We start from the raw sequence: 15,562 nt of genomic DNA on the forward strand, positions 1-15,562 counted from the left end.
ATAAAAAAATAGGGGGGGGGGGGGGGGGGGAGAGATTACAGTGACTTGTGACTATCCTCCTTTTCTTTCTGATACGTGAGCTCATCCTCCCACTTTCACTCTCACAACTCCTCCATCCTGCAGCTGCCACTGCAGAGAAGCCCAGCAATAACACCAGGTGCAAACCCTGCCTGACCACTCACACCCGAGCACTGAGATAAGGGTGGTGATCACCTGGCCTGGCAGTACAATCAAAACATACCCTTCAGTCAGCACTAATTGCCAAAGAGGGAGAAGGGGATCACTCCAGCAGGAAGGTCTGTGGTGGGGGCCAGGCCACCGTTTGGGGGTCTCTCACACAAGCCTTGCCGGGAGGTTGCTCCTGGCTCCTGTATTTACTCTGCCTCCTAACTCCACAGGTTTTTTCCTTCCCCCCCCTGCCCCCCGCTAAAGTCACCAATCTTTTTCAGTTAATAACAGAGAAAATGGTCTTAAAAAAAAAAAAATTGAGATTATGCAGTGTTTCCAAAGTCACTAAAAGAAAGCAATAGAGTGTAGAGGTTTACCTGCAAGTCGTTCGTGGATTACAAGGATAAAAAGTTGCAAAATAGGGAGGTGGATCATCAGGATCCAAAACGTGACCTTGGTCTTCAACATGAGATTCATCCTAATCAAATGAAACTTCTGTTAAAAACCTTCTGAGATATAAAAAATTGCTGAACTGTGTAATTTAGTAATACTGTTAGTACCACTGTTTATAGCAGGCAATGCCTTGCACTCACTTACAGGGCAGGATCTTCCTGTTGCAAAAACGAGTAAGTAACACAGGGCAGCTGCTATCAAGCAAACTGTGGTGGTGACAGCATTCAAGGCACAAAGAGCAATGAGAACTTTCTGAAAAACATGAAAATTATGGAAATAAAAAAAGTAAATAAAGGCATTTGTAAATGTCAAAATAATAATAATAGAAAAGTAAAACACAAACACAGAAAACACAAGGATGACCATGACAATTACTTCTTAGAAACATATGTGATGAAGTCTTCAGGACAGGTAATCTCCAGGACTGGAGTAATTGTTTTGCCCTATTGTGTGTCCTGACAGAGAGATCCAGAAGGATTTAATACTGCTCAGATGTGATTTATAGTCCACTTCACTAACCTTCCTCTTAACTTTTCTGTGGGAAAACTAGATGTAAGATAATCACCATTAAAGGAATGTTAAAGCACTTTTATACTTGAAGGTGATGCTGTTTAGAGGTTGTATTTTAGCAGTTTGTAAGCCAAGAAAGGCTGAGAAGATCAAAAGACCAGTGAAGGCATCAGATCATTAGGTAAAATTTACACGATATTACACCACGCAATCTTGTCTGAATTCAGCAGTAGTTTTGGTTGCTTAAAACACCAGAAGGACAAGAACTGCATATTGAATCAGCAATGCACTGGTCAAAACCCAGAGGTGATAAAAAAACCCCTGTTACAGAACCATAAAGAGCTTCTGACCAGTGTGGAAGACCAGAAAAATAACAGAATTTTTCACAGTAAACACAGCAGTCACCTCAGCACTGCACTGTCGCACAAGTGCGGACATTATCAAAGCAGTCATGTTAAGCAGCATGCACAGCGTACCTTGAGATAAAAGTGAGCGGCACTGCATGGCCTCAGATGGTATAGCTTCAGCGCAGTATCTTCTATACATTCAGTGACATTGAAATCTTCACAGCAGTAACAAACCCTCTTTTCACCGACATCCACCTTTAAAAGCACAAAACTCCACTTTTTAATTTATTGGCTGTTTTATGCAACATTTTTACCTGTATAATATATGTTAAACTATACCTCTGACCACAAAGCAGACTGGAAATCCAGGCTCATAAGATGAAATTTGTACAGTTTGCTATGCCAATGATTCATACATTATAAAGCTATATTATGCATACTTCCTATTTGAAAGGAAGCATTACTGATAAGCTCAAGACATTAACCCTTAAACTCCTTCAAGCCTTTACGCACAATCATCTTTATCACCAAGTGACCCTGTATCCTTCAATTTCAATTATTCCACAGTTTCTAGTTCATAAATAGATATTCTTCTACTTCTTATGACAGCCATTTGAGAAAAATCTTTTGCGTTCTGTCCTTTCTTGTGCAGATTGCTTTTTCCTCAAGTAGAAGTGTTCTGAAAAGCTAGTATGACTTGATTTACCTTAAATTTTTCCTCACAGCTCTTCCTGTGAGGTATCAACACAAATTGTCCTCATCAGGTGAGACAAACCAGGAAAAATAATCCCACCCACAGATTATACTGACTGAACTTTTTGTAGGTAGCTCACAGGTACCCACAGAGGTCCTTTTCAACAGTTTATCTTTGTCACATTACTATAAAAATCCTTTATGCTAGTTCTTAAATGACTATGATGTTGAAATCAGTGTATAATGCTGGCAAGAAGGATTTTCTAAAGATATATTTGGGATTCCCTCCTACATGGCCCCACAAAATTGTCTAGAAAGCCTTGTACCAAATCAACTGTGTCTTCAGACCCTGAAGACAGAGGCCTGCTCTCAATGTAGTAAACCAAAACCACTTCTGGACTAAGTAGGCTCTTCTAATGAAGAGTAAGACCTTTCAAAACATATCCATTTGGGGTCTTCAGCTTTAGGAACTGAGCACCTTATGAAGACTCCAACTCAAATGAACCAAGTTTAGGTTTAGTGTTTAGGAACATAGACAATAAAAATACTGTTGTGGATTTCAGTGAGTCTCTTCACAATTTGAACTAAATCAAGGCCTGAAACAGAGAGTTTTCTTTGTTCCCCCACCACGCTGTAGCTGCATTACTTGCATCTCTACATTAGCACATTCTGTGATCCCAGCAGAGCAAGCTTATGTGGCACACCGTGAAGAAATACATGTAAAACAGTATGTCTGCTCACCAAATCGCATTTGGGTACACTGGACACAAACTGAATGCCTTGACAGCTTAATACAAATCCAGCCAGGTTCAGCAGAACAGAGATGATAGACAGCAGACTAAATAGGTTAGCCTGGAACAGTAAAACAAAGTTAACAGCAGTGAGAACAGGATCATGAACCTGACTCAAGCAACCTATAGCACGGCAAATCCCACTCCCAAACTGAAGCTGGGGATGACACCCCTTATTTTTAAAACTCCCTGTGACTTCAGTGCCCCAGGGTCTTATCTTAACCCAGTAGATGGTTCCTCCAAACACCTTTATCTTCTCTCTCTCTCTATTCTGCACTAGTTGTGCAGTAATAAAATACATGCAACTATTGAAAAGTACAGGCAGCTAAAGGTTTTTCTGGAGCTCAAAGTATGATTTGCAAGCTGTCCGACTTCCACTAAACGTCATATCCTTCCACAGCGTTTACCTCTCAACACATTTAGATCAGTAAGAAACCTGAAGAGGAAACATCTTAAGACTACATTCATTCTGAATAGAATTTCCAAAGCTATTTATGAAAAATATTTGTCCCAGTACAGTGAGGACAGAGACACTTAAGGGACTTTGGTTATATGATTTTATTTCCTCCTGGCTACTAAAACCAGAACACCTCCATTCACAAACTGGACAATATCTTCAGTTTTATAAACCATCTGTAAGACCAGCAATGGCAAGAGTAATAGAGTACTTCAAAAAGGACAAGAAGAAGCAGTGGATAAAATGAAGTCCTACTTTCACATATGTCCTTACAATCTGCAATCTGTGCTTACATGAGACTTGGGATATGAATTTTAAACACGTGTAAGAACTTTTCCTGTCCCAATTCATACATGCAAAATTTTTCTGTACTTCAGGAGATAGTACTATGGGTAAGACTACTACTTCAGAGACAAATAACAGATTCCTCTCCTGACATGTTTAAATTTTAAGCGCTCAGTCCTACAAACCAAGTATCAGGTCTTTAATGTCCAAAAGAATCCTTGTTAAGAACAATCTGCTCACTCAGATTCTTTTGTATCAAAATGGCCTAAATTAAAAATGCAGGAGATGACAAAAACCTGAGGAAGAGAAGGAAATCATCAGGGACACAGGATCAGTTCTCCTCCAGATAGCTTTGCAGCAGATCCAGCAACAAGGACTTCCTAAACATGCACAAAGACAGCAATCGCTTTCCAAATCAATTTAGCTGACATACTATGGTTACCTACCTAGGAAGCTGGACCAAAATTAAACCAGAGCTGTTGCACAAATTATGATCCTGTTTACTGAGGTTCAGGGAAAGAAATAATCACCCCTGAATGGACAAGAGCCAAAGAGCACTACTGGGCAAGCTCATTCCTTAAATTACAACATCTCATTACTAGTAGGCTTTACAGAGGCTTGACCGTAACATTATCACAGAAGGTAGGTTTTAAAAACCTACTAATTAAAGTCGCTATTAGTACTTCTCTGAAGAGGATTGGGACTATTTTGTGTTCCATGTACTGAGAACAATCAATATTAAGAGAAACAGTATTTTCTCTTAGCTTTATAAATATCATATAACCACAGATAAGAGGTCTTTAATGTTACTAAGCACTTTGAGTGCAGTTGTTTTTCTGTACAAACACAGAATTTAACCATTTTTTTAAAACTAACTCCTTGCTCAGCACTCAAATGAACCAATACCATTTCTTAGGCTTTTATCTAGATTATGTCAGATACCCTTTTGATTAAAACTACTTTGAGAAAAAGAAAATTGGTAGACACAGTTATTCCATACAAAGAAAGCTTTTCTCATCTGTGTTCAACACAGGGCACTGTCAACTAGAAATTAGTTGGGTTTGTAAGTGAAATAGAAGCTGTTTCAACATAAAACACCTTTATAGTACAAATCTCAAGAAATGATACTGAGGAAAACAAGAAGTACATTTGTCCTTTTTCAAATGATGAAAAAATGGAGGTCCTGAACAAAGAAGTTACTTGGCCAAAGTAATGTCAAGAAAGATAAAAAAAAAAAAGGGGGGGGGGCGGCCTGGGGACAGGAGGACAAATTCACATATAAGTTTTCTTGCTTGGTACAGAACCTGCAATAGAAACAATCCAGTATATAGCTAATACATCTATATAAACAGTTACATATAAAATCCAGACTCCTAATGTAATAGTCTACAAAATCTTGAATAAAAATCACACAGATTTTTTCTAAAGAAACCTGTTAAAATCAAAGAAGAAAAAGGAAGAAAAGGAACATTATTATAAACATGCAAAATAAGGATGATAATTTCTACATTTATGTTCTAATAAATTCTACCATACAAAATGTAATCTTGATCTGTTTTTTATTATACGTATAGTCTATTATTTTTGACTGCATAACGTAATATTCAGCCAATCCCACTGAAGAGGTAAAAGATAAAAATAATTCTTCTACATACAATCTAAAACACTACGATGATCTGAAACATAACCTCGACATTTGCTACTACATATGCCATAGTGTACAAGAGAATATATTGTACTTTAGTGTTGAAAGAAAAAAATCCTTTGTCTTTCTGCTTCATCACTGGTTAGCATTTTCACAGCATCACTGAGGTTGGAAGGGACCTCTTGAGACCATCTAGTCCAATACCCTGCTCAAGCAGGGTCATCTACAGCAGGCTGCTGAAGACCATGTCCAGGTGGTTTTGACCACTACTTCTCTGGGTAACCTACACCAGTTTTTGAGCATCCTTACAGTAAAAAAGTTGTCTTTTGTGTTCAGATGGAATTTCCTATTTTTTCAGTTGTGCCCATAACCTCTTGTCCTGTCAGCAGGCACTACTGAGAAAGGTCTAGCTCCCTCTTCTTCATTCCCTCCCATCAGCTATTTATGGAGGTGGAGAAGATCCCCCCTGAGTCTTCTCTTCTCCAGGCTGAACAGTCCCAGCTTTCTCAACCTCTCCTCAGAGGAGAGATGTTCCAGTCCTTTCATCATCTCTGTGGCCCTTCACTGGACTTGCTCGAGTGTGTCCAGATTTCTCTTGCACTGGGGAGCCCAGAACTGGACCCAGCACTCCAGGTCTGGCCTCACCAGTGCAAGGAGAAGGGAAGGATCACCTCCCTCCACCTGCTCGCAAGTCTCTGCCTAATGCAGCCCAGGACACCATCAGCCTTCTTTGCCACACAAGCACTTTGCTGTCTCATGATCATCTTGCTCTTCACCAGGATCCCCAGGTTCTCTGCAGAGCTGCTTTCCAGCTAGTTGTTCCCAGTGTGTACTTGTGCCTGGGGTCATTTCCCTGCACGGGCAGGACTTTGCATTTCCCCATGTTGAACTTCATGAGATTTCTCTCAGCCCATTTCTCCAGCCTGTCCAGGTCCCTCCGAATAGCAACATTTGGTGGACTGGCCATTCCTCCCAGTTTTATATCACCTGTGAACTTGTTGAGAGTGCACTCGGTCCCATTGTACAGATCATTCATTAGGATATTAAGCAGTATTGGCCCCAGTATCCACACCCAGGCCACAACACTGCTGGCTGGCCTCTGGCTGGGCTTTGTGCCACTGATCACAACCCTCTGGACCTGGTTGTTCAGCCAGTTTTCAATCCACCTCACGGTCCACCTATCTAACATGTACTCTGTCCACTTATTTTATAAGCTATATTCTCCTGCAGATGCAAATTTAAACACCTTCTCCATCACTACTCACCTACAAGTAAAAACAAGTGTTCTAGTTTATGCCAGTGAAAGAAGATCCCACCCACAGGTAAACCAGGAGAAAAGTACTCCTCAACTTAGAATAAACAGGCAAAGGCAGACATGCTATTTTAAAAGCTAAACCAGAGGTAACTAGTCTTAACTGCAGTGACAAAAATGAAAACAACTCAAATTATGGCTTCAGTTTGGCTCACAGCCCTCATCTTCCAAGCATTAGCTACACATGGACTGTGAACAGATGCAGAAAGTCTTGAACATTTACATGAGTTAAACTATAGGAAAGCAAAGTGTATTCTAATGTTAGACACAGTATTTGCTAATGTCTTGCATGGATGATCTCTTCCAGGTAAAAAATCATCGTGCACTTTGAGGACTCCACAGCAGCATAAACTTGCATGATAAGGTTCTAACCCTGTTATTCATTCTGCATGGGTAGACTGCTTGTTGTCCTGCTGCTGTTGCCATTGAAGCTAACATCTAATGCTGGAGAGAAATTGCTTTCACTTCAATATGCACACACAGGACTGATGTCCAATCAGGCACTTAAAAAATAATGAAAGAAAAACATTTGCACCACAATCATCAACTCTTATATCCGTTTACATCCTACATATACAGTTTATGAATATCCTTCTAGGAAAAGGCAAGTCAATGTATTAATTTTCCATATACACAGCAGCAATAGCAATAATTAAGAAATAATTATGGGACCTTACTAATTTTCTGTCAGTTGTGAGAGCTATTTATTGTACCATATGGAGACCTGCAACACACCTGTCACCAAAAAAAGCCACAGAGAAGTAAAATACAGACTAATTAATTTAATAGAAAAGTCACATGCTTCAAATGCAGCATTAAAACACCCCATATGAATGAGAGAAAAGCTTTTTCAGCATAAAAATAGGTTATTAAAAAAAATCAGAAGAGACCTGACTTTGACCTGATAATAAAGGCTAAAAGCCTTTCTAAAGGCTTTTCAGGGTCCTACAAATAAAAGCATATTTCTTTTTATTTGTTTAGACTGACTGTAAAACCTTTGTACGAATACCATTTATTAACTTAATGGTGGAGACCTCTATGTGAGCCAAGATGTTAACATCAAGCTGTTTTACCTCTAAAATCCAGACAGTACTACAGTACTAAACAGGCAGTACTACAGTAATTCTCACCAAAGTCAAATGACTTTGCTTAATTTGAAGCACATGGCTAGGAAGAGATTTTGGGGCTGGGAGGGGGTGGGGATAGGGTCATGATACACGGCTTCTCTTCACAGTGCTTTATATTGCTACTAGCAGGGCTAAAATTTAAGGACGTCACTTCACTAGCACCAGAACTAAGTATTTTGGTCTAAACTTTATATTTTGGTTAAATCTATACACATTAGTCAAGGTGCAGATATCAAGAAGGCAGTAGCTAGCCCTAAAAATCTTTATTTTAAAGCTGCTGGGACATATTTTTCTTCTGATAAGATTTTTCAATTAAATAAAAGGTTTACTACATATTTATTCTTCAAAAATTTTGAAGGTTTTAAATACTTGAATTCCGTAACCTTCTCTGTTTTCCAATGAAGATCTGTAAATCTTTGTCATAACCCCCAAAATATTAACACTTCTGAATTAAAAAAAAAAAAGTTTCTAACAAAAGTTTCAGATCCTTGTGTCACCACACTGCAAAACGTGAGAAATATCCAGACTGAATCGACTCATGCTGAACATGTGACTCGGACTTCTCGGAGTCAAACCCCACAAACCTTTACATGAAAACTGACGACATGTATGAAGACAAAAGCTGGCACACTAGCTAACAGTGGAACCATAAAGCCAGAATCGCATTCACCCAGCCAGCATCTGCTCTGTTATTTTCTTGATCCCATGCATCTGCATGTACGGAACTGCTCCCCAGCACTTGCACTTGCCTCAGTTACGCTCTTACCCAGCATAACAGCCTGGTGTCTTCCTGCACGCTTGCACTCCTGTCATGTTTCCTGCAATCACAGCTAAATCTTCTCTTTAGCAGCAGAACCCAAGCACCAAGCACCGAGGTATGCTTAACTTGAAGTCTTTGTTACAATTGGTGGAAAAACAAAAAAACAACCCACAACCAGAAAGCCTCCTAAAAAGCACACTCCACAGGATTGCAACTAATTTGTGCATGACTGGAAAGGAAAGGACGCTTCACTGGCAGCATGCTTCTGCATTCAGCAAAGCATGTATGGCTCCAGGCAACACCTGGGAATACAACATAAACTCACAGTGCATAGGGTAGTCCAAACCAGTATACCAGTAAGGACAGAGGCTAATATAGCAAGCATGGCCTATCAAAGATGCGAATTGCATTCAGTGCACATGCAATCAAATGAACAATGCAGAATTGATATACCTTCAGAAAGAATTTAGGTTCCCTTAGTTAAAAATAAGATTTAAAGCCCTATGAAAGGAAGGAGTTTAGGAGCAGAGGGGGAAGGAACCAGCTGCTATACAAGTAGAGAGTAATATTGAGCCCAGAACGGTTGAGACTCAATACCCAAACAATATGGGCCGGGGGTGGGGTGGGGGGGGCGAGTTTCCATTTCCCCATTAAATACATTTGGAGAGGCATGCACAGGAGCTTCTTCTCTGGAAGAAAAATCAGCTTCTGAGCGAAAGTGTTACAAGCTGACTTCCAAAGCTGACTGACAACTGATACCCCGTTGAACAGATCAAGTCTCGGACATCTCAAAGCCTGATTCCTGAGCCAAGGCTTCTCAGTAGCTGTACTGATGAAGGCCAAGGCTCCCCTGCAAGAATGTCCTTCAAAAGATATAATTTGATTTTGCCTTGCAAGACACTGTCTCTGGGACCTGTTATTTACCTAGTATCCTCCCATGCTGTAAAACAGCCAGGGCGGCAAAACCCAACAATGTGGCTCTCAAGACCTGTTAGCAAATAAAACTTTCATAGCCACCCCTCTTCAAGACTGGTTTCCTCTCACTTGCACTGGGTGGTGCAAGTAAAGGTCCCCTACAGCTGTAACTAATGCATTTCCCTTACTTTCTCCCCTCTGGGGGAAAAACGTGAGCAGCCCTGTCTGCCTTCAGCACTGCAGCCCCATCCCCAGCTCTTTTCTCACGACATCGCAGCACTGCGCTTTCTCCAAGTGCCAGCAGCACCAGAGCCTTGCTGTCACGGGGGGGGGAAAAAACCCAGTTGGGTTGTTTTTCCTCATGGCCCAAGCCTCGGATTGAAGTGGCAGCCACAAGGCAGGCTGGCCGTTCTCGAAGAAATAAACCCAGGCAGTGAGAAATCATCACCTAAAGGGGGAAGACGGAAAGAAACGTTTTACCACCCTTTTACTGTAAGGGCTAGACTGCTGCCATGCAAAGGAGCTGCAGGCAAACAGGCGTACTGCAGCAAGTTTCAGAGAGAAAATCCTGAACCCTGAAATCCTGAATCAGAGTAGCAAACAGGTTTCTTTTAGAAAGAACTAGTATTTTTAAAGGGGGCAAAGATAAATGTGAATTGCATTATAAAATTCCTTCAGTACCATAAACTGACAATCAAAAATAAGATAATACAGGAACCCACAAGAAACAGCATTACCATGTCCTTAAGCATAAACCCTACCACAAACGGCTCTGAGGACTAGCACCTGCTCATGGACAAATGGACAAATTCTGTGGCACTCACCAGTCACTGTAATTCTGTTCAAGACCCAGCTCTGGGAAGGAGAGACGTCTAAATGATGGAGCTCAACTATCTACCCTTAACTACAGGGTACTACATCTGAGAGCTTTCAGTACACACCATGATAAATTAAAACCTAGATAGAATTATCCAACTTGGCCTGAAAACAAAGAAATTTGGGGGGGTCAGATGCATATAAAGAATTCTGGGGGTATTTGCACAATGTGAAGAAATTATGAAACTGAACTGAGTGACTGAAAAGAGCTCTGCATAAAAAGAAAGATGAGAAGAGGCCCTTCCTTATGAACAAGACAGCACTTCTAGATTGAGACATAACTACATATGAAAAAGAATAACGACCACTTAATCCCACAAACTTTAACTGTTGAGCACAGTCCAAAGTCTCTGCGTAAAGATAACTAAATGCTGACATAAGTTGCTGCAACATAAAACATGGTAATTGATATCACTCCTCAGATTTCTGGCATGGCTCTAGCACAGGTACCTAACATGCTAACTCTCTGGGTTCAATAGCAATCTTAGAAAGCCACCTTCATGTGCAATCAATCCCTTCCACAAAGCTCACTTGCTGCATAAAGGCATTTCTAGACCTAGCACTTGCTTGAGTTAAAGGCTGTCAGGGAGACAGCTGTGCATCTCTGCTTCCTTCACAGCAGGGAGGTGGCTCTGGCCAGGCAAGGGGAAAATGAATTCAGTCCAAAAGTTGGTAGAGAGGAATCCATTAGAAACGTATTTACAAGAAATAAGTGCAAAGGGTCTTGCATAAGGAGTAAAAAGTGGAGGGCAGTCACAGCTGGAAAAGGGATATGTTTTAGCTCCGCATGCATTTTATAGTTTCAGTTGTGAATGTCATAACTCTTAAGCCATGGCTGTCTAAGGAGTCTCATTGCTTAGGTATTTAGGAAACTTGCTTTTACAACCCATACAAGTCCTCATAACTCCCAAGAGAAAATATTATTAGAAGGTAAATATATTAGAAATATAGTCCAAAATTAATATGCTCACAGAAACTAAGGATCTGTCCTTGACAGACTATAGCTAGTTCAATGCATTATATCCTTAGCCTCACAAAATGTTTAATGCTAATTTCCTTTTTTCCGCAGAGAACCGAATAGAATATTTCAGTTGGAAGCGACCTACAACAACCATCTAGTCCAACTGCCTGAACACTTCAGGGCTGACCAAAAGCTAAAGTATATTATTAAAAGCATTGTCCAAATGCCTCTTAAACACTGACAGCCATGAGCACCGACCACCTCTCTAGGAAGCCTGTTCCAGTGTTTGACCACCCTCTCAGTAAAGAAATGTTTCCCTATGTCAAGTTTGATCTAATCTGGCTTTCAAAAATCAGATCTTTATAAAATACACATGCAAATAAGAAGAAAAAAAATACAGGTTCATAGATTCACATAGTCATAGAATAACTGTGGCTGCAAGGGAGCTCAGGAAGAATCTAGTGCATCCTCCTGCTCAAAGCAGGGTCAGCTATGAGATCATAGCAGGCTGCTCAGGGCTTTAACCAGTCTTATCTCAAAAACTTCCCCCTCCGGTGCACAACATCCCTGGACAATCTGCTCCAACACTTGACTGTCCTAAAGACAATTTGATATAAAGGAAAGAAATCAGGAAGAGTTTGGTGCTTTATTATTTAAATAAAACTAGGAAGGGGCCATAAAGTTTATGCAAAGGGGAATATGAAAGAGTGAAAGAGCAACAACGGACAAAAGGAAACTACAGCAACAACATGCTATAGAAATAGCACAGAACACAGGCAATATTGAAACAGGGAGGACTGCGCAAGTCTCAGGCATTTTGAGACAGATGGCATTTACATTTATTTTCATGAAAATAGGGTCCTTCCAGATCGGGAGCCTCAGACACTAAGCTCCTCTTTCTACCCACAGAACTGGTAAAAAAGTTGCTTTGCTCTGCCTGTGCTAACCAATGAACAACTGAGAAACAGCAATTTATTCCCAGCTCATACATCTGATCACTCCTCACTGATGATCATGTGGATCCCAAAGAAGTGCTGCATGAAAATAAAACAACTGCTTTGGCCCAGAAAAGGTCTTCAGAAGTGACAGTAAGGCAAAAAAACCCCAACAAAAAAACCCCCAAACAACCCAAACAAAAACCCACTTTGAAACCTCTTTTTCAAATCCAGACTCTGAGACATTGAGAGCCACACAGCTTCAGATTTCACTTACAAACAGAAACAGCATACACACCCCACACATCAATTTACTTCTTTCAGAGCAATGTAACGTCAACTGTATTTGAAAAAGTGGCACTGGATACTTAGGGTAAGACAGCAATACTTAGGTTAGCTATCAAACCTGCCATCAGACACTAAAACAGGACAACCCAGCTAAGCTTTAAAACGAACTCCCCTGTTTAAGCTTAAGCAGCAGTGCCTCAGAGAGCTAAATTATTTATACTAAACCAGCACTTTCTTATACCTACACAAACACAAAAAGCATTCTGTAAGCAACATCAACAGTTCCTCCAGACATGGTCCACTCTTGCCCTTAATAAGGACTCTATCCACGCAGGAAAGAATACAGCCTTTCACAGGCTTTGAGTCCTCTTTCAGTAATTATGATTCTACAGTTTAAAAAGGAAATTCAACAATATATTCTATCTTTTCAAGAAAAAGAAGTGTTTGGGTTTTGTGGGTAGGTATTTTGGGGTTTGGTGGGGGTTTTTTTGTTGGTTTTTTTTTTTTTTTTTACACCAATGACTATTAAATCAGGATCATCTTCTGATAATTTCCTTACAAGTTTTAATCCATACTTACCAAAAGCACTATGGGCTTCTTCCATGTCAGTAAGCCTAGGATTCCAGATACAATTACCTAAAACATCAAAAAACCATAGCATCACCAAGAAGTGAATAACTGTTCACAAAATGCCATTTACATGGTATTTAGCACTGCTCTGGTGAAAGGTACTTTGCAACACTACAACAATGCTGGGAAGATACGAAGATGCACTTTAAAGTAGAGACTAAGAGCCTGTGCTGATGTCGTTATTCACTCTTAACAGCATCCTGTGAAATAACACAACCAAATTTTAATCTGCTGTTTTCTTATTTTTTCCTCCCAGAAAATGAGTATGGGGACAAGAAGTTATGCCAGCAACTCCGACCTCAACAACTGCCTAAAAAATTATTTTCAGCCAACTGAGTACTAGTTTGCTAGCAACATGGGTAAGCAAATCTAAAAACTGGCTATTTCTTCTCCACCTTTCTTCACTGCTCCATCACTTCATTAAGTGCCTGCTTCTTCCCGTGTGCTGACTCTGGCCCTCTTCTGACCATTTCGGGGAACTAACTCACAGTGCATGAACCCTACCAGAAACACTGAAGAGCACCAAAACTACCTTCCTGAGCTAACTTGCTATTTAGTCGCCTGAATGCCAGTATCAGCAGGAGGAAAGAAGAGAAGGTAAAAGTACTCATTCGACCAAACTTGCTGAATAATCACAGAACTGAACCCTATAAGTCTTTACCTTAGAGGGCAAAACAATTCAGGAAGGAGAAAGCATTGCTGTAGAACTGAAGCAAATAGCATACCCAAATACTCTCTCACAGTAAGGATGGGAAGCCTACAAAGAAAGGCGAATCTTTTTTTAGCAGGTCCCACAAATAAGGAGGTATACTTTTAATTGGTGGGACTTTGTGACTCAGCCAGTTCAGACCAAAGTCCTACCCTAAAAAGAAATAAGATGACAAAAACAGGAAGCTGCCCACTAGCATTTTTAATAAATCCTTTCTCTAACTTCATTCACTTGACATGATCAATCTGATCTAGCGTAATGTGCATGTATGACTTGGCCAAAACACCTACTGATATCATCACTGGTGTTGCAAAACCACATACATAACTCTGCAGTTTCATAACAAATTATTTTTTGAATTCTCTAAGTGCAAAATAGTCATATGATTTTATAACAAAGCACACCAATACTTAGGTGAATTGCTGTTTTGCCTTAAGGACAACAAGACTTATTTCATTATGTTTGTTAGAGCTTTAAGATATATGAAAATAAAGTCTTTCTCAGAGTCTTCCTGATCTGCACTTAAGCAGTGCATCACAATTAGCATGTTGCACCTAAAAATGAAAAAAAAAAAAAAAAAACAAACCAGACACATCCACAATTCCAGCTTTTAATTGCCTCTACCTTTCTAGGTTGCTTTGGGGCTAAAATTTTCACTCATGCAGTTATACCTGAAAAGCATTTTTGGTAACTTCTCCAACTGAATATATTATTATTTCAGAGCTAGCATTAAAACCGTAAATTACCTTCTTCATTATTAAAGAGATGGAATACTTCGATTTTACACGTGCAATTTTAGAACATTTTAAAAGCATAAGCATGGTTCTGTGTGCAGGGTTCAAAGAAAGTCTGTAGCTTACATACATTTAAACTTGTTTTAATCTAGGGTAAGCAAAAAAAAAAAAAAAAAAAAATCACAAGAAAGATACCAAACATACACATTTGAATGGTCTGGGTTACCTTTCTGCCCCCCCCCCCCAAGGCTGGCTATACTTTCAGGGATGAGCATTGCATTATACACATGAATAGGAACTACTTGATCCCCAAACCACAGAGCACATTTCCACAGGTTGTGAACAACACTGGAAACATAATTTAAACGTTTCCAGTGAAACATTTGGGACAGGCTGACGCTGTTCGCATCAGCGGCAGGGAGAAAGCATGCCAGGCACAGAAGATGACTGGCTCATTGCTCGAGGGCCCACAAACTGGGCACAATCTACCCGACTATCTCCTACTCGTATTAACTTCTGGCTAGCTTCTGCAATACAAACTACCACACGTTCTGTATTTATCAAGGTGCAGTTTAAAGCAGGGCCCAGCAGGAGGTGGAACAACTTCTCTTGCTGCCCTTGAGAAAACTGTCATAAGCCCATCCACTTTTTTTCCCAGGAACGATGCCGTTTTCCCCCTCTCTCTCACTAGAGTAACGGCACGCGATGCACAAAAGCAACGCACAGCATCCACACGCACCACGGCTTGTAGAAAACCCCGTTTCTGGCTGCGTACGACAATCGAGCCCGTTTTTTTCAGGCTAAAACGCGCACCAGGAAACACCCCCCCTACCTAGCTGTCTCTCGGTTTGTCACCCTGCTGGGGTCCACGCTGTCCGCCGGCTGAAGCCGCTAGCGAACGCGCCACCGCTTATTATTCCCAAGCGAGGGGAAGCTCGCTCTCCGCTTCCAGAGAAGCGGCAGCAA

At 40.5% G+C, this 15,562-nt stretch overlaps 1 protein-coding gene across 1 annotated transcript in view; it reads right to left on the bottom strand.

The window, feature by feature from the left end:
• FAM189A2 (family with sequence similarity 189, member A2) overlaps positions 1-15,562 on the bottom strand; it is a 31,136-nt gene that overhangs the window by 14,125 nt on the left and 1,449 nt on the right. Inside the window, 5 exon segments of the mRNA XM_010568732.1 lie at positions 546-646; positions 766-873; positions 1,608-1,733; positions 2,913-3,023; positions 13,103-13,159. Of these exon segments, the coding sequence (XP_010567034.1) occupies positions 546-646; positions 766-873; positions 1,608-1,733; positions 2,913-3,023; positions 13,103-13,159 (503 nt within the window).

The sequence above is a fragment of the Haliaeetus leucocephalus genome, unplaced genomic scaffold (genome assembly GCF_000737465.1).
Source record: "Haliaeetus leucocephalus isolate CR32 unplaced genomic scaffold, Haliaeetus_leucocephalus-4.0 Scaffold251, whole genome shotgun sequence".
Lineage (NCBI taxonomy): Eukaryota > Metazoa > Chordata > Aves > Accipitriformes > Accipitridae > Haliaeetus > Haliaeetus leucocephalus.